The sequence below is a fragment of the Mauremys mutica genome, chromosome 2, assembly GCF_020497125.1.
Source record: "Mauremys mutica isolate MM-2020 ecotype Southern chromosome 2, ASM2049712v1, whole genome shotgun sequence".
In the NCBI taxonomy this organism is placed as follows: domain Eukaryota; kingdom Metazoa; phylum Chordata; order Testudines; family Geoemydidae; genus Mauremys; species Mauremys mutica.
The window spans coordinates 126,019,090-126,046,414 of NC_059073.1; the positions used below are offsets into that span (position 1 = coordinate 126,019,090).

General features: G+C 39.9%; 1 protein-coding gene across 1 annotated transcript in view; it reads right to left on the minus strand.

Moving 5' to 3' along the window:
* Window positions 1-1,419: 1,419 nt before the first annotated feature.
* The window catches only part of LOC123364485 (glutamate decarboxylase 1-like), a 125,205-nt gene continuing 99,299 nt past the window's right edge, over window positions 1,420-27,325 (minus strand). The window contains exons 7-17 of the mRNA XM_045006665.1: window positions 25,887-25,999; window positions 24,864-24,979; window positions 22,777-22,856; window positions 18,579-18,633; window positions 14,691-14,807; window positions 13,030-13,094; window positions 12,398-12,476; window positions 10,009-10,158; window positions 7,426-7,533; window positions 5,722-5,811; window positions 1,420-3,283 (exon numbers count right to left, since the gene is read on the minus strand). Of these exons, the coding sequence (XP_044862600.1) occupies window positions 3,110-3,283; window positions 5,722-5,811; window positions 7,426-7,533; window positions 10,009-10,158; window positions 12,398-12,476; window positions 13,030-13,094; window positions 14,691-14,807; window positions 18,579-18,633; window positions 22,777-22,856; window positions 24,864-24,979; window positions 25,887-25,999 (1,147 nt within the window). The 3' untranslated portion in view covers window positions 1,420-3,109. The remainder of the gene's footprint in view (window positions 3,284-5,721; window positions 5,812-7,425; window positions 7,534-10,008; window positions 10,159-12,397; window positions 12,477-13,029; window positions 13,095-14,690; window positions 14,808-18,578; window positions 18,634-22,776; window positions 22,857-24,863; window positions 24,980-25,886; window positions 26,000-27,325) is intronic.

A 27,325-nucleotide genomic window follows, 5' to 3' on the forward strand; every position in this document is an offset into this window, starting at 1 on the left:
CAAGTGACCCATGCCCCACGCTGCAGAGGAAGGCGAAAAACCTCCAGGGCCTCTGGCAATCTGCCCTGGAGGAAAATTCCTTCCCAACCCCAAATCAGTTAAACCCTGAGCATGTGGGCAAGACTCACCAGCCAGCACGATGAGGCATAGCACTAAAAAACCTCATCCTCTATTTCTACATTTTTTTTTAAAAAAGAAGACCATAGAGTTCTCTCTGACACCTCATATAACCTTGTCCATCTACTTGTATGTCATGGGAACTGGCAGCTGCTGCCCCCCTTTTTTGGTGTTAGTATTGCTGAGGGATACCCAAGATGATCCAGCAGTGGTGCCACAGCTTTCCTGAGGTGAGACTGCAGTAGTGAGGCACTGGGGGCTTTGCAGAGGGATTTAAGAAGTGACCACAGCTGTCACTGGGGCATAGGACTCAACCCGCCTTTCACACACATCTTTGCTACAGTGTCCCCAGTCTGAATAGGACAAGGGTTTTACTGCCCGTGCCTGTTAGTGTCCCACTCAATAAAATGATCTCTCCAAAATTCCCCACAACCAAGCACTAATGACTTCTCCCAATTAACCCCCCAAAATAAACCAATCAAATCCCCATAATGAATTAAACACTGCCCCCTCCCAACAAAAATCAAATCAACATCCCTCCCCAATGCTAAATATGTCCTCCTCCCATGCTCCTTTACAAGTTCTTCTTTACAGAGTGCCTGCTGCTCAGCTTCCGGAACTCAGTGCCAACTGCAGGGGCAGACTCCTTTTCACGGCCACCAGCGATCTGCCTGCCTACCAGAAACCTGTCTTTCCAGCAAAGGCAGGAGCTTGTTGTCATTGCCCCTGCTCACCTCCTCAGTCCTTTACTAAGACCCATATGGCTCAGCACTGCTGGCACCAGCAAAGGGAGTCAAGTAGCTGCCAGTTCCTGTGCCACACAGGTAGATGTGGGATGTACCTGCCATGTGACAGGACATAAGCATTTGTTAGTTAGGCCCTGAGGAGCTTACTAAGGGGCCATATAAACATGGGGGGCTGACTTATTTCAGTGGAGTTACACCAGCATGAAATCAGAAATCCTCTTTGTTTTGGAAGGACGTCTATCTTTTTAATGGCACAGGTCAGCAATTGTAGGCTTTGCAGATATCCTGAGTCCTGAGACAGGAGTTGGAAGTAAGGAAGGGAGGTGTCTGGCACACTGCAGGAAGGAGGGGTTCCCAGGAATACTGAAGAAGTAAGTAGCAAACTGTGATTCTAGTAACTGAAAAAGCAAAAGAAAGAGACTTATATCATGATTAAAAGTACTGAAGCACTGTGTATGGTTCCTATTGTGGACTGTACCAAAATGAACAACACTTTCACACAGTAGGCTGAACATAAGTGCAGTGAATTAGGGCTTTATTCAGTGTTAGTCTAGACAGTTGAAGTTTTGATGTAGCTTCGCTGCAATGTACAGTGTACAGTAGATCTCCCTTTCTCGCACACATGCACAGCCCAGTGTTTTAACCCACCTTTTTCTCTACTTACCAAAGGGAGCAATTCTCAAAGTTATATACACATTCCAGCTACAAATCTGATCTCATATCATGCTTCATTGTTTAGTGGATTCCCTATTCATGTGCATACTTGAAATGCCTAATACCATAGGGCTAAAAAACCAAAACAATACAGCACACAGGTAAATAAATATGAAACAAATGCCACTGACCTTAAAATAGAAAATTTAAAAAAATATATCCTTCATAACAAAACCTTTATAAAAGTTGTCTAACTAACTGAACTTATTACTAATTCAACGTACACTGTGTTAACTTTAGTGTTATCTGTAATGTAAAATGAGAATAAAAATTAGATAGGAATAAAAAAAAACCCTGTTATGTCATTTATTCCACCCAGTGCAGGATAGTTCTCTACAGTATATTCTCCAGAGCCTTGTTCAGTTATTTCTAAGTGATCCATATGTTGATCCATGCACCCAAAGGTTCTCAGGAATACACACACTGGAAGAACTAAATAAATCTGTAGCATTCCTTTATATTCACTTGTGGTAGAGTCAGAAGGAAGTATGGCTGAATAAATCATAATCATTAAGGGCTAGGCTGTGACTTTGCCACAAGCTCTGTGTTATTAGCAGTGTGTAGTTATCTGGTCCCTAGTTGCCACTTGTTCTAGACAGTGAGCAGGGAGTAATCTGTGCCAGTCCTATACTTCCCTCTTTGCACCAGCTCAGCTGTGCTGGCACAGTGGGGAGCAAGGCAGTGGAAGGGAGAGTCCAGGCCAAGGCTCTACCCATTTGCACCAGAGGGAGAGTAGAGGCTCCACAGAACAGTCAACACTATAACAGTAACCAGTACCGGAGAGTAATGCCCTTCATGTTCTTTTAATCCACTGCGTGGTCACATAGGATGAGTTACACTGTTGTGCTAAACTTGAGATGTAAAATGCAATGTAAAAGGGGGAGAGTGAAGGGAAGCCTGCACAGACGTGTTTACTGAAGTCATCAAAACCGAAGCGAGGGATAGAAACCAATAAAAGTGCAAGCATGCAAACAACACTTCCTACTAAGTACTAATGTGGCTGGACAGAAAACCAAAAAAAAAGCTGCATTCTAGGATAATTTGACTGCCATGAGTAGTTACAAGGTTTCACACACACTGTGATGAAGAAAGCTTTGAGCCAAAGGCCATTCTGGAGCTCCTGCCTCTGTATTCTGCTCTCTTTAAGTAATGACAAAAAGAGTGCTATATTTATAGGGCCTGAGACCCGTCAAAAGAGCCTATGAAAACAAAGGTAAACCTTAACCCTCAACACCGCTTTGCTAGAAAACAAACCAGGGGGCGGAGAGGAAAAAGATACAGTTAAGAAGGATGCATACAGTGACTCTCAAGCCCTGTGAAATGCTGAGATCTCATGTCTAAAGGGAGTTCCATTAAAAAAAGTTGAGCTTTCATTACTCTAGGTACCTCCAGTAACTGCAGTATCTTCCTATCCTTAGAACAGGAGGTGCCATAATAAATTAAACTAACATGGAGTAGCAAAGGGAACATGTTTAATGGTGCCCATTATACCAGAACAAAATTGAGCCCATTTCAAAGTGCAGCGTCAGTTATCACAAATCCTTGCCAAGCCTTTCAATTTCTTCAAGGAGGAAGTCAACGTCTGATTTCCTAGTAGCTGGGTTGGAAAAGACCATTCTGAAAAAATTCACTTTGTCCCCATGTGGCTGGTAGCTAACCATCGTCATTCCTTCTTCTATCATCCGTGCTTTTATTTTTGGAGCAACCTGTATACAAAAAGTCAGCCATTGCAATTATTTTCCTTTTATATTTGGAAACTTCTCCCCCTCTCATTGCAGCCAGACTTTGTAAGTCACAGTATAACAAAAAAGCTAGCATGATTAAAACTTCATAAGACTGTTGCCATTGACATCAGTGAGAGTTCTGCTTGAGTAAGAAGACAGAATTTTAGGATTTGTCTTTCTGTTTTTAATTTAACATAAGATACGATATTAACATTATACACAGAAGGACAAATCCTGAAGTCCTTACTCAGCTTTTACTCACTCCCTATCCAGGCAAAACTCTCATTGATTTCAGTGACAACATTCTTATAAAGTTGCAGTCATGCTAGTTCATTTGTTATCCCTAATTTTGTGCACTTAAAATTTTAGGTGCTTCTATTCTGGGGCTTGTAGATTTTGGTTGGTAATATGTCCAAGATAATGGATGAACAACATTTTTAATTTGCACACAAACATGTAGCATAGTGTTGCCTTGTTACTTGCTTGATTTGTGGATGTTATCACAGATTCTCAGCACCCAAATTGTGGGAACCCAAAATCAGAGGTTAGATTACTTTGAAAAATCAGGCCCCTTCGGCAAAGTTTCAATTTGCAATAAATAGTGAGTTGTGCATGTGAGCTCTTCTACATCACTTTTTAAACCTTAAGTAGAGTTTACTAAGTTGTGTCCTACTCCTTTTTCCTTATCAACTTTAATTACTTTTTAAATATGTTGCGATGAGAATCAAGGTGGGTTTTTTTCTGCATCTTCATTATAGTTTGCTGTCTGATTTATGAGTTCCAATTTTCTTCCATTTGCCATCATTGCAGAACTCCCATCACAATATTGGGAAGGCAAAACAACTTTTCAAGGCCACTACCAGTGGCACTTCCTGGACATCCTGAGTATCTAGGGCAGCTGAACCCTGCACACTAACCTTGGATGCTAACATGCCCCCTTCTTATTATAATACATGTGATCTCCGGAGTAGTAATTCTGACTCCAAGTCATATTTTGCATGGCACCCTGCTGCTGCCACATGGCCAAGTGTTATTTTAGTTGTGTGTAATATACAAATATATGCTACATTGTGCATTTTTATTAAGAGGTTTTCTGTTGGTAGATTGTACATTTACAGAATTGAAAGCAAACATATAGGATCCTCCCACTGGGATTAAAAATGTTTGTCACCTGGACATTTCTGAACGGCCATGCAGCCCAAATCAATGAGATTTGAAAATTGGAATTTGGTATGAAAATAACCCTTACTGAGGAAGAGTTCACAGCCTTGTTTTGGAAGACTGTTTGATTTGACCAAGATATGAGCATTTTAAAATCATGTAATGATTGTGCACAGTAGATTTTTTTCCCTTTTACGTGTTCACCTAGGCCAAGTTGTCCTGTGTATCTAGGTACAATAAAGTTAGCTTTGCTGTCATTAAACACCATAAAATAGGTCAATCACCCTATACTATTGCCTCAACTCCCATGAATTCTGTAAACTAAGCAAGGTCAGAGGAGGGCTGACTGACTAGACCTAGGTAACTATATAAAGTGAAAACTTTTGCATGCATCTGAAGAAGTGGTTTTTTACCCTTGAAAGCTTATGCCCAAATAAATCTGTTAGTCTTTAAGGTGCCACTGGACTCCTTGTTTTTGTGGATACAGAGTAACATGGCTACCACTCTGATAAAGTGAACAAGTTATTCAATTAATGTAGCCCCTTTCTCTGCTTACAAAGGGACTTGAGCCAAGATTTTCAAGAGTGATAAGTCACTTTGGTGCTTTAGAAACTGCCCTCTGAAAAGTGAGGCCCTTTACATTGTCTCAGGTTGGGCACCAAAATATTTAGGTCCACTAGATTATTAGTCATTTAAAAAAAATCTCGGCCTTCTATTTTTGCATATTTGAAATTATCTGATGAATGGTTTATGCAAACGTTTTGGACTGGGGATTCTTTGAAAACTATTCACTACAACTATCGATTTAGGTTCCATAATTTAATATTAGTGATCTATGACTGGTCACTTAAGTCTCATGTCCTTGTTTCTGTTTCCTGATTGAGTGATTTCAAAGCCCAAAGAGAACATTTAAGGGGGCTGCAGATACACTTGGAATAATGGTCTGTAATCATTCTTGTGTGTGGTGAGTCACTCCTACAAATGGTCCAAGAAAACTTTTCTCAAACACATTCAAAGGACTCTTTATCTGAATGAATGTTCATAATTTTTTAAGAGCTTGCTGTGCTCTAATTCTGACACTAAGGATGTGTCCGTGACATTAAGATTTTTCTTCTTTGGATGTCACACAAACTTTAGCATTTGAATCCTGATTAAACAACAAGGTTGTATGAAAATATGGGATGTATGAAGACTGAGAACTATCAATAGAGGCCTTATTAGTCACAACACCCTCTGAATGTCAATACTAGAAATCTTACCTGATGAAGTAATTTCTCTCGTTCTGGCCCGTTTGGTATTCTTCTAAGATTTGGTGGAATGTACCAGAAACACACATTGGTGAGTTCAGGCTTTAAAACAAAGATGTTTATTTCTCAGTAAAGGATAATCATGATTATGCTATTAGGTCTGAGGTCAACAAGAGTTTAATATCAATAGTATCTAAATGATGTAGGCATAAGTCCATTGAACATCACTCCAATGTTTCTAAGTCACTTTTGAAAATCCTACCTTTTACTTTTAGGTTACGTGTTCAAAACTGGCCCAGGTTGATAATTACCACAAAAGTTGTTACTCTTGTGATGATTGTCTAGCAGTCTATGTGATATAATATAGGGTTCACTCCTGCAAGGTGTTGAGCACCCTGGCCTTGATCTAGCAGAGCACTAATTCATGTGCTTAACTGTAAGTACATGAATAGTTCCATGATTAAGTGTAGTATTGCCACTCTCACAATTTTTGGTGAGTGCCAGGGTTTCAGGGGGGACTGGAGCGCATATCGTGATGACATGAGAAGTCCAGATCCCTCATGAAATTAAGTGCCCCAGGAAGCCAGCAGAGTTTCCCCCTCTGATCGCTTTTCCTCACAGGAGGGGAAAGGACAGAGCAAAAAGCTCAGCAGACCAGTGTAGCTCCACTTCCTCCTCCCCACTCTCCTCCTGTGCCCAAGGGAGCAGGATGGGGCCTCTGCTCCTTTTCCTTTCCCCTGCATTATATGGCCCAGGAAAGGAGGGTGAGCGGTGAAGAGCTCCTGGAACTGCATCTCCCACCCCAATCCTGGAAAGGGGGAAAGCCCTGCTGCAGCCCTCCAAGAGAGGGACAGATGTGAGGCAGGCGGGGTGGAGGGAGAGGAGCTTAACTGATGTGGGTGGGGCTGATGGGGCATATTGAGGACAAGATTAATTGCTGGGCAGGGGATAGCAGATGTGGGGGTGAGAACTCTTGGAGCAGAGGCTAAAATTTCCTTAGCCAACACATTTTGGCGAGTGGGCAAAACTAATTGGTTACATACACTGTGGGTGGGCAGAGGCAGGGCTGGCTCTAGCTTTTTTGCCGTCCCAAGCGGCAAAGAAAAAAAAACAAAACTGAATGAGCTGCCGCCAAACTGCTACTGAAGAGGAAGAGAGGGAGTGAGGGACCCGCTGCTGAATTGCCACCAAAGACCCGGACTGCTGCCCCTTTCTATTGGCTGCCCCAAGCACCTGCTTCCTTCGCTGGTGCCTGGAGCCAGCCATGGGCAGAGGGAGGCTAAAATTCAAGAGACAGACTAAAAAAAATCTCCAGTGAAAAAAAATTGTTCAGTCAACTTTACAACCAGCTCTACTCTGCACCTTGCAGAATCAAGTCCTTAATTGCCCAGTTAATTGTTTACAACTGTCCATGTTGTTGCAAAAGAAAACCATCACCTAAATTTGGTTTGCCACCTTTGTGTGTAATCCCAGAGGCTGGATGAACAACACAGAGAATTTAAAAATACTCTGTTCATTCAGGAAATGGATACTATGGCTAGACTCATTTCTACTGTACAATATGAATATACCCGATCTATGAAGTGCCTATTTCAATTAGACAGGGAAAGTGACAACAGGAAAATATGTTAGCTTTTTATATGGAAATTAAATCACATGTAAAGTAGATGAGAATACATACTGAAGAAGAGAACAGAGGGATATTTTGATACTTACTTCGGCATCAAATACAAGCTCAAAGTTCTCTCTTGAATTCAGTTCCTTGTAAAGATACTCAGCAAGTTCAAGGGATTTGTTGATAAGAATCTCAAAGCCTCGAGTGCCCTGTAGAATATCAATGCAAAACATATAGAAAGTGAGCTCCAAGAGTGGTTTGAGCCATGTTAGGAAAAACAAACAACAATTTCATTGTACAGGAATGAGCTTGCAGGGGAGAATGGAGGGTACTGTCCTGAGGAACTGTATTTTATTGTTTTGGGGCATATAACTTATTGATGCTCATTCTATATAACATACAGAACCTCATTCTAAAAAGGTACAATTGAGCTTAAACTAAAACCACATCAGATGAAGTCTAATCTGTCTGAACTTTTGCATGCATGGCAGGGACTGCACTTTGACAGATTTCTTTAACCAATTTAGTTGATAAATTATGCTCCTTCTCTTTTTTTTCCTTTATCTTGCCATTGAGAACATATTTCCTATTTAGGGAATAATGGGGTTTACTCCAGTAGCTAATATAGCACTGTTTTAACGGATTCAGAATTTGGCTATGTTTCTTGTCCTAATCTTTGTTCCATTACTGTTGCAATTCTAACTTGTTTTCGTAAATTATAAATCAGGGGTTGGCAATCTTTTGGAAGTGGTGTGCCGAGTCTTCATTTATTCACTCTAATTTAAGGTTTTGCGGGCCAGTAATACATTTTAACGTTTTTAGAAGGTCTCTTTCTGTAAGTCTATAATATATAACAAAACTATTGTTGTATGTAAAGTAAATAAGCTTTTTAAAATGTTTAAGAAGCTTCATTTAAAATTAAATTAAAATGTAGAGCCCCCTGGCCCGGTGGCCAGGATCCGGGCAGTGTGAGTGACACCGAAAATCAGCTCACGTGCAGCCTTCGGCACGTGTGCCATAGGTTGCCTACCCCTGTTATAAAGTCAGAATTGTATATCACATTACACTATTGTTGCATGTCTCTTCTACACAAAAAAGACTGAGCATTAGGCAGTGATGCTCCTATTTATCATTTAATATTTACTTTGCTTGGAATAACAGCTATTGTTTATGTGCTTTGTTGTTGATGCTGCAAAACTTTAAGACTAGGTATGCACTTTTTCTTCTGTCCATGCAACATCTGTTTTCTCATGCAATATTTATCTTATTTCAGATTAACACTATAGTAACCTCCCCAACTCAAGGAAACAGTTCACAGTTTTACATAAAAGCAAAAAATACACACCTTTTCTGAAACATATGGAGCAAAGCCCCTCAGGACAGGAGTCTTACCATTTTTACTGTAAAGCTCTTTGACAGGTTTCAAAATAAAGCACCCCAGAAATGAAATCGGTTATTACAAATCTTTAGGGGCCTAATTCTGAGAGGGACTGAAATCAATGGCAGCTTAGAGCAATCAGCCCCTTCCAGAAAAGGGTTCTAGATAGGGGGAGGGGGAAACAGGTTTTAAATAGCAATAGGCGAGCCTAAAAGAGATTTGGAGCTTCAGATAAATACCCAGAAGACCACAAACCTGAGTCTGTTCACAGTTACAGGGTATAAATAAATAATTACTCCATTGACTTCAATGGATTTATAGCACTGTAAACAAGGGTGAGATTGTATATCAGGCAGTATATACTTGTGTCTCCTGAGTCTGCAAAACTGAACTGGCAATGTCATAAGCATTTGTTTCCTAATGAAATATTTAGTATGTATAAGTCAGAAACAATGCAAGAACAATCTTTTAGGTGATATTTTGGAATTTATAGTTGTGTCAACGGGGTTGACATTGTTCAGTATCTCGCAGTATCAGAGCTCTTGTCTAATGTAACCATGAAGTACATATGCTAATAAAAATGAAAGTTAGTCTTTTTGGACCTTAAAAACAGTTTAGATTATGGATGAAGGATCATTTTAGTTTCTGTATTGTTATGTATGCATTTCCTCAGTTCTCATCACAATAGTATCTATTCACCACATGCTTAGATTAAATCAATATCAGTAGTTTATAAAGAGAAGGATCCAATTCTCCACAGTCTGTCAGTTATTTACCAGTAAATAAGAACATAAGAAAAGCTATACCGAGTCAGACCAAAGGTCCATCTAGCCCAGTATCCTGTCTTCCAACAGCAGCCAATGCCAGGCGCCCCAAAGGGAATGCACAGAACAGGCAATCTTCAAGTGATCCAGCCCCTGTCACCCATTCCCAGCTTCTGGCAAACAAAGGCTAGGGACACCATTCCTGCCCATCTTGGCTAATAGCCATTGATGAACCATGTTGTAAAGCGTACATGTTGGTCCTGGGAATATGTTGCTGGAACTATGTAGTTGCCCAATGCAAATGAAAGAGGAGTTTAATGCTGATCTAAAGCTTAGAAGATTTGAACTCAGTGTGATTTCTACAGTTTCACAGATGGGAGTGCTCCACTAAGAACTTCCTGTGACCACTTCCTCTCAACTAAACCATACATTTAAAGTTTGATTTTAAGCCTTAACTTTCATTCCACCTATGCATCAGTTTGAAGTGGCTAAAGAACATTTATTTTTCTGGTTAAAGCTGCATTTCTGTAGACTTTTCCTACCTTAGCTTTCCACATTAGCCAAAGTTTGAAGACATCAACATGCCGACCACACTGAATGGTCTTGTCCCCTGTGTCATAAGTTGTATCATACTGTTTGTCTGGTTGGAACAGATACCCAGCACACATCTGATTACAGGCTTGCAGAAGACCCTAGAGCAGGAATACAACCATTGATATGCATGCTATATTTATGAACAAGATTCATTTCAGAATGTCCATTCAACTACTGAACTTGGGCTAGAAATGAGCAAGTGGTAGGATAATTACACTGAAATGCAAACACATTCCCATTGAGAATAGTGCCACATTTAGGGCTTGTCTATATGAACAGTAAGTGCGCAGCAATCGGGAGGGTAAATCTCTCTCTAGCCTGCCATGCACTAATCGTCCATATGGACCCTACTGCTGAGCACTAAAAGTTCACAGGGCACTTTGATCCACTCTTGTGTCAAAGTGGGGTAGATCAAAGTGACCTAGGGAACTTTTAGTGTAATGTTGCAAGATCCACACAGACAACTACTGTATATCAGGATAGCGCAAGGTAGATTGACACCTCTGCTTGCCCTGCACTGTTTGTATCAACAAATTTTTAGTCTTTGTTGTGTATTTGGTTGTCATGGTAACAGAATCTTGTTCTTGTTATGGCAATGGAGTTCGATTATTAGGGGATAGCCCCGCCAGTTTTGGCTGGTTTTTGGTTAGTTCGTCTTGACCTGTAGAATTTATTAAATAGGCCCTTTATCAGGCATATGACACTGAGCCCCATATCATGCACATATACAAAAAAATGCAGAATGAAATCTTGAGTATATAAAATTTCATCGAATTGCCTCCTTTATTATGCTAGAGTCATAATATTTGTGTGTTTTATGGATACTGTGTGAGCTACCAATGGTTATAACTGTTGTTCATAGCTTATGGAGTAAGCAAGGATATTAATAGCATTACATTCATCTGAAGGGTAGAGATCGTTTACGTCTTGTAATAGACACCCATATAATAATAATGATTTCTCCATAAGACATCAAGTCCATTTTCCACCTATTTTTCTTAAAAAAAAAAAAAAAAAAGCCAGAATGGGAAATAAGGCATATGGTAAATTTAACTGCCAGTTGATAAATGCTTGCTTTTTTGTAATAGCTTCCAATGTGTGTCTGTGTTTGTACATACCATGGAAAAAACCTTATTAACAGAATGTTAAGATTACAAAAAGGTAAAACTCAAGACCAAGAAAACTCAATGGTTAAGGGTCCCACAATAACATCAACTCAGACACATTGCATAGTATTGTATGCTGTATTAGGGTAAACATTTAAAACAAATGGTAATCTAATATTCTATTTATTTGCAAAGATACATTCCACTTGTCAGTCATTAGTGTGACAGATAACCTTTGATATCAAAAGATGGGTTGCCTCCAGAGAAGATATGTTTATGGCAAACAGGAATCAGTGAATTGTCTGCTATTCTGATTCAAATATCCAGATAGAGGATATTCAGAGGAATGGCTTACCAAGGGATGTGATGTGGTAGGTTCTCCATTGCCTGAAGTCTTTAAATTCAATACTTTCTTTCTAAAAAGCTATGCTCTAGCTCAACAAGAAGTTCAGGGCTTACCAAAGAAATGACTGAATGAAATGTTATGACCTGTGTTATGCAGGGGTTCCAATGAGACTGTAAGAATGTCCCCTTCTGCCTTTAAAATCTATGACTATATATTTAGAAATCCAGATCTGGATATCAGCCAGACTTACTCTTCCCAAAGGGCTATATACTCTTTTCTGAACCCCAGGAAATCCTTTTCCAAAGCTGGCCCAGACCCCTCTCTTACTTGTGAAGGTGTTTACATGACTACCAGCCAAATCAATACTTATGATTATGAGCATTATTTAAAAAAAAGTCCTTACTATCCCATGCTGTCTTTGGGCCTGGATGACCATTAGCCATCTCCTGACATCTTTAGGAGTGGTGGTGGTGTGGCCACTTTCTTCCCATATCTCGCTTCTTTAGAGTGTATATGCCTGGAAGTCATACTGCCACGTGATCTTGAAGAGGTTTTATGGGAGTCTGTTTCCTCACTAAGCACCAACAGGATAGGAAAGGTCTTCTTCTGGTTGTTCAATGGTTCTGCGATCTTAGGATGTGACTTAGAATTACCTGACTGGTAGCTGGGAAACACAGATCCCACAACATAGGGCAAGTCAGGGGTTTTGGATCAGAAAATTTAAAGGTAAGAGGGGTACAGCAACTGTTGAGAATTGCTGTGCTCTGAGGTTTCTGCTCTTTGCCTTTGTCAACTTTCACGATCACATTAGTTGGCCTTCATGCTAGCACTTTAAGCCATTACCTAAAGACAGTTTTGATATATGAAAGACATCATTTACGGTACCTTTTCACAGACCAGGAAGGCAGAACACTGAAGTGGAACGCCCATCAATTTGTGTGGATTCCAGGTGACAGAATTGGCCCTAGGTGATAAACAAAACTATAATATAAGGAACATGCCAGGTGTTAAATGTAATAGGTATCAGTCTCCCCAAAGGCCCCTGCACACACATATATATCACTTTCCAGACATATTATGTGTGTCTACCTCTGCTGCTCAAAAGAGCTTACGTTCTTACAGGATAAGGGTAGGAAAAAGGGTCAGGGTAGGAAAAGTGAGGGAATTATTAATAAAAAGGAGAGGAGAGCTTTTAAGGAAAGATTTAGTGGAAGGAAGAGAAGATAGGGAGGAAAGGAAGGCTGTTCCTTGTGAAGAGAGCACTGTGATAAAGGAATGGAGCTCAGAGTGAGAAAAGGAAATTCAGGAGGAGGAAGGCAAAAAGAAATGGTGAGTGTATAAAGTAAAGGAGGTGATGAGATCAGAAATGGGGGGGGGCAAGATTATTTAGGGATTTGTAGGTGAGGCTATGTGGTAATGGAGGGATTCAAGGTATTTGGGGGTAACATGGCGAGAACAATAGAGAGGGGAGAAAGATGACTTACTCTGAATAAAAACACAAAATGCATCATGCTCACCTTTCAATGCCATTAAGTTTAAAGGAATGTTTCCTAGACATCAGCAGCCCACCTCCCCATGCTGCCTGTAAGAAATAAGATGTTAACATTATAAAATAAAAACAAGAGAAGAAAAAGTTCCATCCTTTACAAGATAGTTACTAAAATATTTTTCTTCTAAAAGATACAAACTGTTAAATAAACAACTCAGGCATTAACTATTACAAGAAATCCAATCTATAAAGGAAAAAACAAACAGAGCAACGCCCAGCCACACCACACAGATAATAAAGGAACAAAGTGCATATATTCAAGAAGATTTTCAGCTCATTTGTTGGCATATGACAGAGTATTGTAAAGTGCTATGCCACAGATGTAGTTTTATATAGCATTCTGCAGATAAGAAGTATGGATAAAAATAAGCCATATTCATTGTGCCTTATTAAACAAATAGTCCATTGGCTTTAATGTGATTTCATGCATGAATAAGATAATCACAGCATTAATAAGGACAAAGGGTGAATTCTGTCACACTGAAGTCAATTCGAACTGCTGGGTGGCAGTTGGGACCTGAGCACTACCTGTGGGCCCAGGTTCAAGGTCTGTGATCCATCACATTTAATTCATTGCATGCTCTTTTAAATGCCTTGACCAGCTTCTTTCTTTAGAGTAGCAAACTGAAACCATCAATTATCTTGATCCACAGTGCATACTAACTCCAAGAAGAATTTATATGAAAATCCTCTTTATGTTTACCAAAGATTAGACTGCATGGGTAAGGTTAAATACACTGAAACGACTTCATTTATGTTTAACTTGGTTATGGTGGTACAGCATTGTACCTATTGAAAAAGAAACACTTCAAAATTCAACTTATTTTTAACCCAAAATTTCCAACAAAGGTTGCCTAAAGTCAGGCCTAAATCAATATTTAGAGAGAATTCAAAGAGAATGCATTTTGAAGCAGTATTTGTTGTATTATTCCAAGACTAGAGCTGGTTTGATTTTAGGAAGTGCTAAGACCTCACAGCTCTGATCAATTTAAAAATCAGAAAATCAGGCCACCAATATAGAGATCTAAATATGCACTTAGATGCCAACCTAAAGTTAGGCAACCACTACTGAGAATTTTGGCTAAAATTCACACATTTTCCTTCAGAGTAAAAAAATAATATGACTAGCTACTATTCATTCAACTGTATCAGAAAGAAGAATTTGGCCTAGTGATTTAAATTCAGCTTATAGTGCCAGGAACTGTACTTATCCCAGACACTATGTACTAATAAGGTGGTATTATATGCAAAAGAAATGATTAGTCATGAAAAGAATAATATTCATCAAAATGATAATTCATTGTATGCCAGAGAGGTGTATTATGGTATTTTGAGTTGCTCTGGTCTGACACAAAGAGAATGCATTTTGAAGCAGTATTTGTTGTATTATTCTAAGACTTGAATGAATGCCAACAAATGCTATTTACTTAATTTCTTTTCTAAACAAGCACACCCTTCACTGCAAGATGGTATCTTGTTCAAGTATGTCTATTCATCACAATCCATTTATACACATTAGTTGTATTGGAACCCTTCAAAGCAGATGCTCTTTTCTGTGGTAAAGAAACAAGTTCCTGACTTTAATCCTATAAAAGAATAATTGTGAGCAATATTTCTGAAAAGCATTACATCCACATGCATCCAGAGTCCATACTTCTCGCAGATGTCAGCAATGTTGTCAAGAGGATCAAAAGCTCCATACACTGTTGTACCAGCCGTGGCACTGACATACAGTGGGATATGGTCCTGAAAATAATACAAGATAATTTAGGCAATATTAGCTGAAGGGATAGCTAAGAGAATGTGTTCTTCTTTCATCTCATATCAGTCATCAGTAGCTATTTCTATAATTAATGTGGCAATACATTTCCATCATAACCCCTTTTCTTCACATTAACAACTTTCCCCAAATTCCCATTTGAGACTGAAATTTTCCATTTTTTGTTTCTGCCTGAATGTGGTGAATGTTATGGAAAGTTTGGTCAGTACCATAAAAATAATGAAACCAGAGAAGATGTACCTTTAGGAAGAGATGGGAGCCACCTGACAAAAAAGGAGAATATCGTCTTTGTTCACTGATTCACCAACTTAGTGAAAAGGGATTTGAATGAGGTTCAAAAGGAGCAGGTGACACAAGCCCCCAGGTAAGTAAAAAAAAAAGTACTTTAATAGAAGGCTAAATGTTGGAGGATGGGGGAGGGGCACAGAATGGAAAATTATAATAGTCTCATAGGAACAAGAGGAAAATCAGTGGGGGGATTTGCTCAACATGTCTATACTCGGATGCAAGGCGTATGGGGAATAAACCGGAAGAACTGAAAGTATTAGTACATAAGATAACGTAATTGGTGTCCCAGAGACTTGGTAGAATAAATATTATGACTGGAATATTGATATGGGGTACAGCTTGTTCAGGAAGAACAGGCAGGGCAAAAAGGGAGGAGGTGTTACATGCTACATCAAGATTATATATACTTGTTTTGAGGTCCCGAACGAGGTAAAAAGCAGACCAGTTGAAAGCCTCTGGATAATATATAAGGGGTAATGTCATGGTAAGGATCTAGTATAGACCACCAAATCAATAAAAGGAGGTGGAGGATGCATTTCTAGAACATAAAAGAGAAATATCCAAAACACGAGACCTGGTAGTAATGGGGGACTTTAGCTACACAGACATCTTTTAGAAAAGTAATACAGCAAAACACAAAATTTCCAGTAAGTTCTTGGAATGTATTGGGAATAACTTCTTGTTTCAGAAAGTGGAGGACTTAGCCAGGGGGACAGCCATATTAAACCCGATTCTGACTAACAGGGAGGAATTGATAGCAAATCTGAAAGCAGAAGGCAATTTGAGTGAAAGCAACCATGAAATGATAGATTTCATGAGTCTAAGAAAAGGAAAGCATGAGAGTAGAAGAATAAGGACAATGGATTTCAAGAAATGCAGACTTCAGCAATCTCGGAGAACTGATAGATAAGGTCAATGGGAAGAAAATCAAAGGGAAAAAGAGTTCAGAGGAGCTTGAAATTTCTCAAGGAGGCAATATCAAAGGCACAACTGCAAACTACCCCAGTTGCAAAGGAAAGATAGGAAAAATAGGAAGAGGCCAATACAGATCCATTGAGAGTTCTCTGATGACCTGAGAGTCAAAAAGGAATCCTACAGAAAGTGAAAACAAGTTGCTAAGTACGAGTGTAACACCGGCCGACCCCCGTCGTCAGTGGGCGGGAGTGAACTTGGGACTTCTGGAGCTTAGTGCATGAGCCTCTACCACATTAGCTAAAAGCCAACGGGGTGTTAGCGAAGGCTGTAGAGCAGACTCACTTTATCTTTCTCCCTAAGTCGTCTCAGTGCCACTAAATGGGACACAACACCACACCCAGAAGGTGTGTGGGTTACACAAGCACAAAGGACTAGCCCAAGCATGTAGGGACAAAATCAGAAAGGCTAAGGCACAAAGTGAGGCACGAGGGACATAAAAGGTAATAAGAAGAGGTTCTCTAAATATATTAGGAGCAAGAGAAAGAGAAGGAAAATATAGGTCCTCCATATAGCAGGGAAGGAGAGCTAATAACTGATGAGATCTAGAAGGCTGAAGTGTTTAATACCTATTTTGCTTCAGTCTTCACTAAAATAGTTAATAGTGACCAGACATTCAATACAATTAATATTAACAATAATGGAGAAACCAAGCCAAAATAGGGAAAGAACAGGTTAAAGAGTATTTAAATAACTTAGATGTATTCAAGTTGGCAGGGCATGATAAAATGAATTCTACAGTACTTAGAAAACTAGTCGGATCTTTGAGAACTCACTTGGTGAGGACAGGTGAGGTCCCAGAGGACTGGAAAAGGGCAAACATAAGTATGGGCAAACATAGTACCTATCTTTAACAAGGGGAACAAAGAGGACGTGGGGAATTATAAACCAGTCAGCCTGGAAACATACTGAAAGAAATTATTAAACAATCAGTTTGTAAGCACTTAGAGGATACTAGGGTTGTAAGGAATAGCCAGGTTGCATTTGTCAAAAAAAGTCCTGTGAAAACAATCTAATTTCTTTCTTTGACAGGATTACTGGTCTGATGGATGGTGGGGAAGCAGTAGATGTGCTATATCTTGATTTTAGTAAGTCTTTTGATACATTATCATATGACAGTCTCATAAGCAAACTAGGGAAAATGGACTAGATGAAATTGTTCTAATGCAGATGCACAACTGATTGAAAGACTTTACTCAAAGTAATCATCAATGATTCACTGACAAACTGGGAGAGTGTATCTAGTGGGGTTCCACAGAGGCCAGTTCTGGATCAGATACTATTCAATATTTTCATGAATGACTTGGATAATGGAGTGGAGAGCATCCTTATAAAATTTGAAGATGATACCAAGTTGGGAAGGGTTACAAGCATTTTGGAGGATAGGATTAGAATTCATTACAATCTCGACAAATCAGAGAATTGATCTGAAATCAACAAGATGAAATTCAATAATGACGAGTGCAAAATACTATACTTGGGGAAAAAATCAAAGGCACAACTACAAAATGGGGAATAACTGGCTAGGTGGTAGTACTGTTGAAAAGGATCTGCGGGTTATAGTGGATCACAAATTGCGTATGAATGAATTAATGTGATGTAGTTGGGGAAAAAGGCTAATGTCATTCTGGAGTTTATTAACAGGAATGTTGCATGTAAGACATGGGAGGTAATTGTCCAGTTCTACTTGGCACTGACGAGGCCTCAGCTGAAGTATCATGTCCAACTGTGAGCACTGTACTTTAGGAAAGAGGTGGATAAATTAGAGATAGTCCAGAGAAGAGCAACAAAAATGATAAGAGATTTAGAAAACTTGACCTATGAGCAAAGGTTAAAAAACTGTGCATGTTCAGCCTTAAGAAAAGAAGACCGAAGGGGGACCATATAGCCATCTTCAAATATGTGAAAGGCTGTTACAAAGAAGACAGGGGTCAATTGTTCTCCATGTCCACTGAATGTAGGACAAGAAGTGATGGGCTTAATCTGAAGCAAGGAAGATTTAGGTTAGATATTAGGAAATGCTTTCTAACTCTAAGGTCAGTTAAGCACTGGAATAGGCTTCCAAGGGAGGTTGAGGAATTCCCATCACTGGAGGTTTCTAAGAACAGGTTGGACAAACACCTGTCAGGGATAGTTTAAGTTTACTTGGGTCCGCCTCAGTGTAGGGGGATGGATTTAATGACCATTCAAGGTTCCTTCCAGCCCTACATGTCCATGATACTATGACTCTCTACTTTTAATTGTAAGACAATTTTGTAACTTAAAAGATGTCTTCTATGTAATCCAGGCAAATACTACACTCTGCCAAAACTCCCATTAATTTAAATGAGATTGCATTTGGAGCTCTGAGTGTTAAATACTTTTGAAAATGTGGTTCCTACTATTAACTTCCTTGGCAATTTCACATGACTGAGGATTGCTGGATTTAGCTCAATATTAATATCACAAGGTTACAAATAATAAACAAACCGACCAACCTGTCTCTTGACTTTGAGTATTTTTGCCTCCAAATCTGATGGAATCATCTTCCCTCTAGATGATTGTAGAATGTTGGGAGGGAGAAAAGAAAATTTAAGTTATTTGTCCTGCTATTCTTGAGAATATGCAGTAAATCAAAGCCCAGTTGGGGGGAGCAGTCTTTCCTTGACATTTACCATATTATTCAGTTGACTCTGTCTGGTGATGTTTACTTATATTTTGTGGCAACATATTTTCAGCCTATATAAAACAGTGGCAAAAAGACAAGGAGCCTGATTTTCCACTACCCTGAATCTTTGCAAGGTGTGTGTAAAGTGGGTGTAAAGCCTTGCCAAATGAGAATGGTAGCATTTTAGACCTACTTTGCACAAGAATAAATGGCTGCATGAGGTGCAGGGCAGTTGTGTATCACTCCCAATGATCTAACTGGTGCATTTGTGACCTTCATCACATCTAAATAAAGAGACCATTATTGTAAACAAACTCATTGAAAATTAATGTTTTGTTATGATACGGGGCCCTGGGGAAGAAAACTGACTATAGCAGTTTCTAACCACTTCTCACCATGTGTCTGATGGCAGGATTTGGCCCATAACATTTTGAAAATTTCGGTAATGCACATATTTCCTTCCTTAGAGGTTTTTAAGGTCAGGCTTGACAAAGCCCTGGCTGGGATGATTTAGTTGGGTTTGGTCCTGCTTTGAGCAGGGGGTTGGACTAGATGACCTCCTGAGGTTCCTTCCAATCCTGAGATTCTATGATTTGTACGTGAGCATAATACATGCTAATTTTAATCTGTTAATAGTTTTTTCTCCTCACATACTAGCCATATTTCTAATAGCGGTGCTGCTAGTGTGTTATCCTCTTTGGTATCCATCTTATTACGGCATACTAATATGGTGACCTTTTCTATCTGAATTGTTGCAAATTTTTCTGTTCCTATACTGCAAAATATTTCCTTTTACTCTTGCAGATTTTGCATTTCAAGTCTGCGGAAATTAAGGAAGTCTTTGTAATATTGTACTCCATGAAAGAATTAGAACCAATTTTCAAACTTGGGTACCCACTGTTAGGCTCTTAAATGCATACTTGTTACTATAAAGAATTCTTTCCTGGGTGTCTGGTTGGTGAGTCTTGCCCACATGCTCAGGGTTTAACTGATCACCATATTTGGGGTAGGGAAGGAATTTTCCTCCAGGGCAGATTGGCAGAGGCCCTGGGGGTTTTTTGCTTTCCTCTACAGCATGGGGCCTGGGTCACTTGCTAGAGGATTCTCTGCACCTTGAAGTCTTTAAACCATGATTTGAGGACTTCAATAGCTCAGACATCGGTTAGGGGTTTGTTACAGGAGTGAGTGGGTGAGATTCTGTGGCTTGCATTGTGCAGTAAGTCAGACTAGATGATCTTAATGGTCTCTTCTGACCTTAAAGTCTATGAATATATACTTATGTTACTAAATACAAGTGGCCTGATATGCAGAGGTAATGAGTAGATCAGGTCAGGAAATGGGGAATTTTCCCTTACAAAATTGTGACCCAACTGGCAATGGAGTTACAAGAATAACCTTATCCTGGTATGTACATTCTGGTTCACCAAAGAATGTCACATGAGGTTTTACATAAAAGCTAGAGTCCCAGCATTAATATTGTTGATTATGTAAAGAGTTATCTGAAGTCTGTATCAAGACAGACTTGGCAAACAGGTTTTTTTTCCAGACAAATGATATTTATTCACCTGCATCTCTGTCAGTATGTAATTAAGCATTGTAAGCCAACACAATGGAATCCTCATTTTCATACACAGTCAACAGGGTGGGGAATGTGAAATCATCAAACTACAAGAGAATAAGCTATAGGGGCAGAGTGTGTTATCCTGACTCTGGGTACAAACAAAGTACTTGGGGATATTAAGGAGAAGGCGAGGAAGACACCCCTTTATCCTGCACTTAGGAATTGATTGGTCAGTGTGATTACATTCATGACAATGGATCACAACCTGCCCTGGTTGAAATGCTGGAAAGGACATTTGGGCTAAGATGATCTTCTTTAGACAGGAGTCTAGCCAGTTATGTCTCTAGAAATCATGTTATGATTTTATGTGTAATCCTGTTGTTTCCATTATCCTCTCTCTTGAGGATATCCTAACCTCTTGAATCTTTGATAATAAAATGGTTGTTTTCACTACAAATCTATCTAAGTGCCATGGTACTATACAAGGAGCTGATCCTGAGTTGAATCATTCAAGCAGAAGTGTACACTGTTCGCTGGGGGACTGCAGACCTGGTATTTCTGTGAGTGTTCAGTGAAAAAGGGGCTGACACTACAGTGAGATGCTTCAAAATGGCTTTGAGCCTGGGGCTCACCTATTGTTAACCTGCAAGGGCCTCTTGACAAGAATGTATCTGACACAGAATTGCAGAAATGCCCTAAAACTATGTCTTCATATAGTCCCAGAGCAAAATATGGAAGAGAAACATAACCACAAACTCCTGCATAGTCCCCTTCCCAAACACTTGCAAAACGAAATTCAGCAGCCTTGCTCCCAAAGTAAACATATGAAATGAAAGCTATTCGGGTGAAGAGAAGATGGCTTTAGAAAGAGTAAGTTTAAAGGTGGACCAAATTGTGGTCTGGGCCAGGGATTCTCAAACTTTTTCTCTCTGAGGCCCCCCTCGACATACTATAAAAACTCCAGGGCCCAGTGGGGGCAGTGGGGCCTTGGGGCAGTGGCCTTTGGCATTGTTTGACTTCTATTTTGTGGGGGCAGAGGCCAGTAGGGCTCAAGCCAACTCCACATGGCAAGGTCCAGGGAGGGAGTGCCACCTCCACCCCATGACTCACCTCAGCAGGTCACCCAGCCGGGGGGGAGGGATAGCTCAGTGGTTTGAGCATTGGCCTGCTAAACCTAGCATTGTGAGTTCAATCCTTGAGGAGGCCACTTAGGGATCTGGGGCAAAAATTGGTCCTGCTAGTGAAGGCAGGGGGCTGGACTCAATGACCTTTCAAGGTCCCTTCCAGTTCTAGGAGATTGGTATATCTCCTTTTATTACCAGCCTGTCTTGGTTGGGGGTGGGAGGAGTGCAACCAAAAATTATAACTCAGAGGTGGGGGGCTTAGCTCAAAAAGTTTAAAAATAGCTCAGGGTGCAGGGAGGGGGGTACCTGGGGCTGTGTGCAGGCAGGGGAGTAGCTCAGGGTGCAGGGAGGGGGGTACCTGGGGCTGTGTGTGGGCAGGGAGGTAGCTCAGGATGCAGGAAAGGGGGTAGCTGGGGCTGTGTGCAGGCAGGGGGTAGCTCAGGGTACAGGGAGAGGGTATTAGGGGCTGTGTGCTGGGAGAACTCCCCTGCGATCCCTGTTCCCCTGCCAGCCATGGAGCCGGGTCTCCCCACCCGGGGGGCTCTTACCGGCTTCCTCTGCGGGAGCAAAGGGGCTGGGAGCTGAGGAGCAGCTTCAACCTGGGGAACCAGCAGGAGTCGAGAGAACACTGCTGCTGCTGCTACTAATTGCTCCATGGCACCATCCACCTTCCACCTGCGATCTGGCCACAGGGAGGGGAGAGCAGATGGGGCGGTGAGGGAGCTTCCCCCAGGAGTGTCATGATCTTGTGCTGCAGTTTGGGGGGGGGGGGGCGCAATGCCCTCCATGTCCCCAATTCTGCCCATGGGCTCAGAGCTTCTGCCCCACAGGGAGCACTAGGGCCAATTTCCTTCCCTGCAAGGTTTTTGGGGTGGCTCAGCATGTCTTGCTCCTTACATAGAGTTAGTAGTAAAACCTCAGTCTAACCCTATATGTGGGCCACATCCTGAAATCTTCACTTAGAGACAGGTTCAGCCACCTTTACTCATGTTAAATAGTACGTTACTTGACAACTAGTCAAGTAGTATTACTACTGGAATAACGTTTGTAGAACTGGTCCTTTAGTTTTACTCCATCCTTACTCAGGCGCAACTCCCACTGACTTCAGTGAGAGTTTTGTCTAAATAGGGACTGAGTAAATACTGAGTAAGGACTTACACATTTGACTCTGTATTCATAAGTGACCCATAGTTTTGCATTTAATCAATTCTGCTTTAGCTGTAGCTCAAGATCGTTTTATAAAGTACAATTCACCTTAAGAAATAGACACAAGACCAAGTGGCACAAGAGAAGGTTAAATTCAGAAAAAAAAAACATTTACTGGAAGACATTAAGGGGCTTACCTTTCATCACACTTTACTGCAATTACATTATCTGTCCCAATTCCAAGGACTGCTGCAGCTTTCTTTACTGAATAATGGCTCTTAAAACATAAAAAAGAAAAAGTTTATAGGGGAGTTTTGTTAGATACATGTGTGTATACAAAGTACATACCATATATGGATGGCACCATTATTTTTTCTGCCCTAGAGAAATATTAAGTATGTTATGGCTCAGGTGTTGTGATAATACATAAGAGTATAATAATGGGCATGTTGAAATCTACCAAGAGTCCATCAAATCCTGCCTAACAGTGGTCAAAACCAGTTGTTTCAGAAAGAGGCTTACCCCTCCCATAATGCTCCTAATTGTGCAATACGGTGCTAAGATGTATAGGGAGTTTACTTCCTGATCCCATGTGGAGATAATTCTTTGCCCTGATGACTGATAGTCTGTACATTTTTAAATCCTAGCTAGTGTCATTAGACTAAGCAACTATTCTCGGTAAGACAAAGAAAGCAAAAAACTTTAGGAATGTGTACAATATGCTTGAGATTATTTATTAGATTTATGGCAATTATGTTAATCAGTAGGAGATTCATGTGCTTATGTGATCATTGATTATTTAAGTTATGGGTTGCATGGTAAATATATTTAATTACAGGGTAAATAGTGGGTTATTTTTGCACTATTTTGCAGCCTGACCTCAAGTTTACTATTACAAAGGAACCACAAATCTGCACCAACATGCAACTACAATGATAAATAGCATTTGGAATTTCACATGTCCCATTTTTTGCATAATATTTCTGCATTATTAAATAAAGGTTTAAAAATAATCTAGACTGTCCTCTGTTAACATCCATGTAACAGATTATTTTTATGAGAAAAATAAAAGATTTTAAAAAACACTGAAAGCTCTACTGATTTCACTCTGTACCTCCACATTAGCAGAGTGAACAACTTTTGCAACTGTGGAACACTCCATCGTGAAATAACACAAAGCCACACCTGAGTAACCAACATCAATATTCTGCTTTTACTTTATGCCTCAGTTCCATAAGCAATCGTATAAATATGAATTTAGTTGAAGTTTCATACTTTGCATGTGCAATGACAATATTCAAACTCTTATTTTTAAATTGTATGTATGCACGTCTGCAGACTAATCAGGGAAGTGTAGGCACCTGAGGCCTGATCCACTGAGGTCCATGGAAACATTTCCATTGACATCAATCATCAGACCCCTAGAAAGTTTCACTGAGTTATATGCATAGGGTGGGGGTGGGGGATTCCAAGGGCCAGAATGTGACTTGTATAATGCACCTGCATAATGGAGTAGGAAGGAGTGAACTTCTTCCAGATACTGCCTGGGTGTGAAATCTGAACCTTGTGTATGCACATAGCAGTGAACTGGTACTGTTTGTCCAGTTACTTGCCCATCCTCACACCAAAAGCAGTGGATTAGAATAGGTAAGGCCGTGGCTCCATGACCCCAAAGTGCCAGTGCAGGGAGTGTGATAACTTACTGCTGGTGCAGGTCAGCAGGAAATTACTATTCCTTCCTCTAAAGCTAGAGGATAACAGAGGAGGAACTGTGACTCAGAGATACATTTCTGAGTCACAATGGCTATGTCCACACTGCAATTAGATGTCCCCAGCTGGCCCATACCAAATGACAAGGGCTTGAAGGGCTTTTTAATTGCAGTGTAGATATTTGGGCTCGGGCTGCAGCTCAAACTCTGGGACCCTCCCACCACACATGAGCCAACTGAGGGGACTGGGGGGGCTAATTGCTGTGTAGACATATCCAGTGATTTCCAGTCCTGGTGCAGCTTACACCATACCACTTAGTCAGGGCTGTGCCTAAAGTCACAAAAATGGATTTTCAAAAGAGCCTGTGTGACTTAGAACATAAAAACAAACACTAGTGACACGCAATGGGACAGGTGCTCCTAAATCATGTAGGCACTTTTGAAAATCTCACTCAAACTTTCTCCAGAAGTATTTCATTTCATTTTCAGCTCGTTTATTTCAGTAGTCTAATTTTCAAGATTCAGTACTGAATCTAGCAGCTATAACAAGCTATTTACTATAATTCTGTACTTACATGTTCAGAAACAAACAGTGCAATGTGTGGAAGTGCTGCCATGCCTTTGGTTTTAATCTCAGGAAACCGCTTATAACGAGCCACTAGAACACTGTAGAGGTTTGATATGGTCCCACCTAACAGCATGGAAGGGAAACAAATACTTCTATTTTGATTTGAATAGCTTATTCCTACTGGGAATTTAAATTTTACATCATTGCATCAGAGGGCCAGATTCTCAACTGTTATAAATTAGCATACCTCCATTGGCTTAATTTTGATTCCTTAATGACCCAACAATTTGCAATTCACCAGCTGACTGCCCATTTTGACTGCAGGATATATGTACAGATTACCAGTCAAATCTTGGCCACAGAATTTTCTCCCCACCATTTAATCCCTTGTGCACTTCTCCAGGCTTCCACAGATTTGATAAGATTTGCCATTGGGAGTCCCAGTTTGATGGACCTCTTAAGGTTTGTGCTTGTCAGGCAAATTTGATTGCAAGTCTCAAACCCACCATGTCCCAGTCCCTAACAGAAACAGAGAGAATGAAGGAGCTTGATTCAAAATTATCAAATTCTGATTTCTGAGAGGTTCATTTACGTCTTTATTCTTATTGTATCATTGTATCAGAAGGTGCTTTCTGAGAGTTAGCTTGATGTAAAATTGAATTCTGAGAAGCTTTGTGGATTTTTATTCTTTTCACTGCAGTATCTTTCTTTTCTTTATCCTGTCATTTTTTATTTACATGATTGCTATTAACAATATTTTGAAATTATAAATAATGTTTTAAATAATTTAACCATATTATTTCAAACTGCAAAAAAGTTCAATTCAAGTTTGCTTTTAGATTAAAGGGAAGGTTCAAGTTGCTGCCTATTTTATTTTACTTAAGCTACTTTGCTCATCCCTAAAACAAACCTAATGCAGTTTTCATACAGAGCCTGATCCCAAAGTGAGTGAACTTAATGGAAAGACTCTCCCTGATTTGCTTGGGCGTCAGATCAGGCTAATAGCAAAGGTAATTTCCTGTCTACTTACCAGGAGAAAATATACCATCTGCTTCCGTTTGTCCCCATCCAACCATTTCACGCATTTTCTTGAGAAGGATCCCCTCCATGACAACGAACACTGGAGCTATTTCATATGTAAACCTAAAATATGTTTTAAAAAAAATAGCAACAGGCTGTTTTCAGAAATGTATTTCTATTACACAAAAGAGGCACAAAAGGAATTAAGACAACTTGATTTAGGAATGATATAAGGGGTGAGATTAGACTAGTGGCATCCTTCCATTTTTTCTTCCCCATTACCTTCTTCTTTCTCATCCCATATAATATCCATTATCTGACTATACATTTAGAATGTGAAAATGTTATTGTAGATACCTGAGGTGGTGAAAATAGACTCTTTAATTGTGCCCACTGAATCTAGAAATAGTGTTCTAGATTCTGTCTCATTTACAGCTGTGTAACTATTGACTTCACTGGATTTATTTGTTGTTTGCACTGGGATGGCCCAAAAAACACAGCTCAGCTGATTAAAATAGTCCAACATTTCAGGGTCATTCCTCAAGTGAATTTTGCTTGAAATTATAACATGAGACAGTGAATGTCTGTTTATTGCTACAGCACATCTCAGATGTGCTTTCTAATGTGACGTCCTAGGCACCAAGTGAGGCAAAGCATTTAGAAGTTTCCCACAGAACCATGTATAGATGTAGAGCCAAATCATGGCCCTATTAGATACTGGGGAGTTGCTGAGGTGGAGAACTAAAGGAAGGTATTTCTGGATGGAGTTGGAGAAGGCTCTCAAACCAAAGTGACCAGATTGTGTGAAGACAGACAAGAAGCCAGTGTTACAAGAGTAGACAAAGGACTAGAGAGAGACACAAAGTTCGCTTATTACACACATACTCTCACCCTAATACACAATATCTACATGACTCCAAACCAATTTAAAAGAACTTTTTAGTCACTCATGTGAGCATTTATATGGACTCTTAAAAATACAAAGGAAAGGAGAAAGAGCTATAACTGACTAAATTTAGGAGTGATGCAGTGATTTTTACCTGGAAAAACTGAATTACCTACCAAGCTAAAAAAACCCCAAACACTGTACTATTTGCTGACTGACATATTAGTCATTGGCTTTGTGTGGCTAATACTGCTCTGTAATACAAAGGGAAAGATATGAATGTTTACTAGGCACTTAGTGAATGAAGGTAACTGTATCAGAACATGACATTATGACTGTATCATAGCATCTAGCTTAAAGGTGTAGCTATTTCCTGTTCTCCCTTTGACTGAAACTACTTATAATTGTGCTGCTCTTCAGACACATATTTTTATGTTCTATTTTTTCTTAGAATTGTATTTAGTTAAAAAACATGGTTATAGCTAATCTGGTGGTGTAGCTACACTATTCACTATAGACCTATTAGACCTCCAGTTAAAACAGAAACAATTTTGATTGAGCCA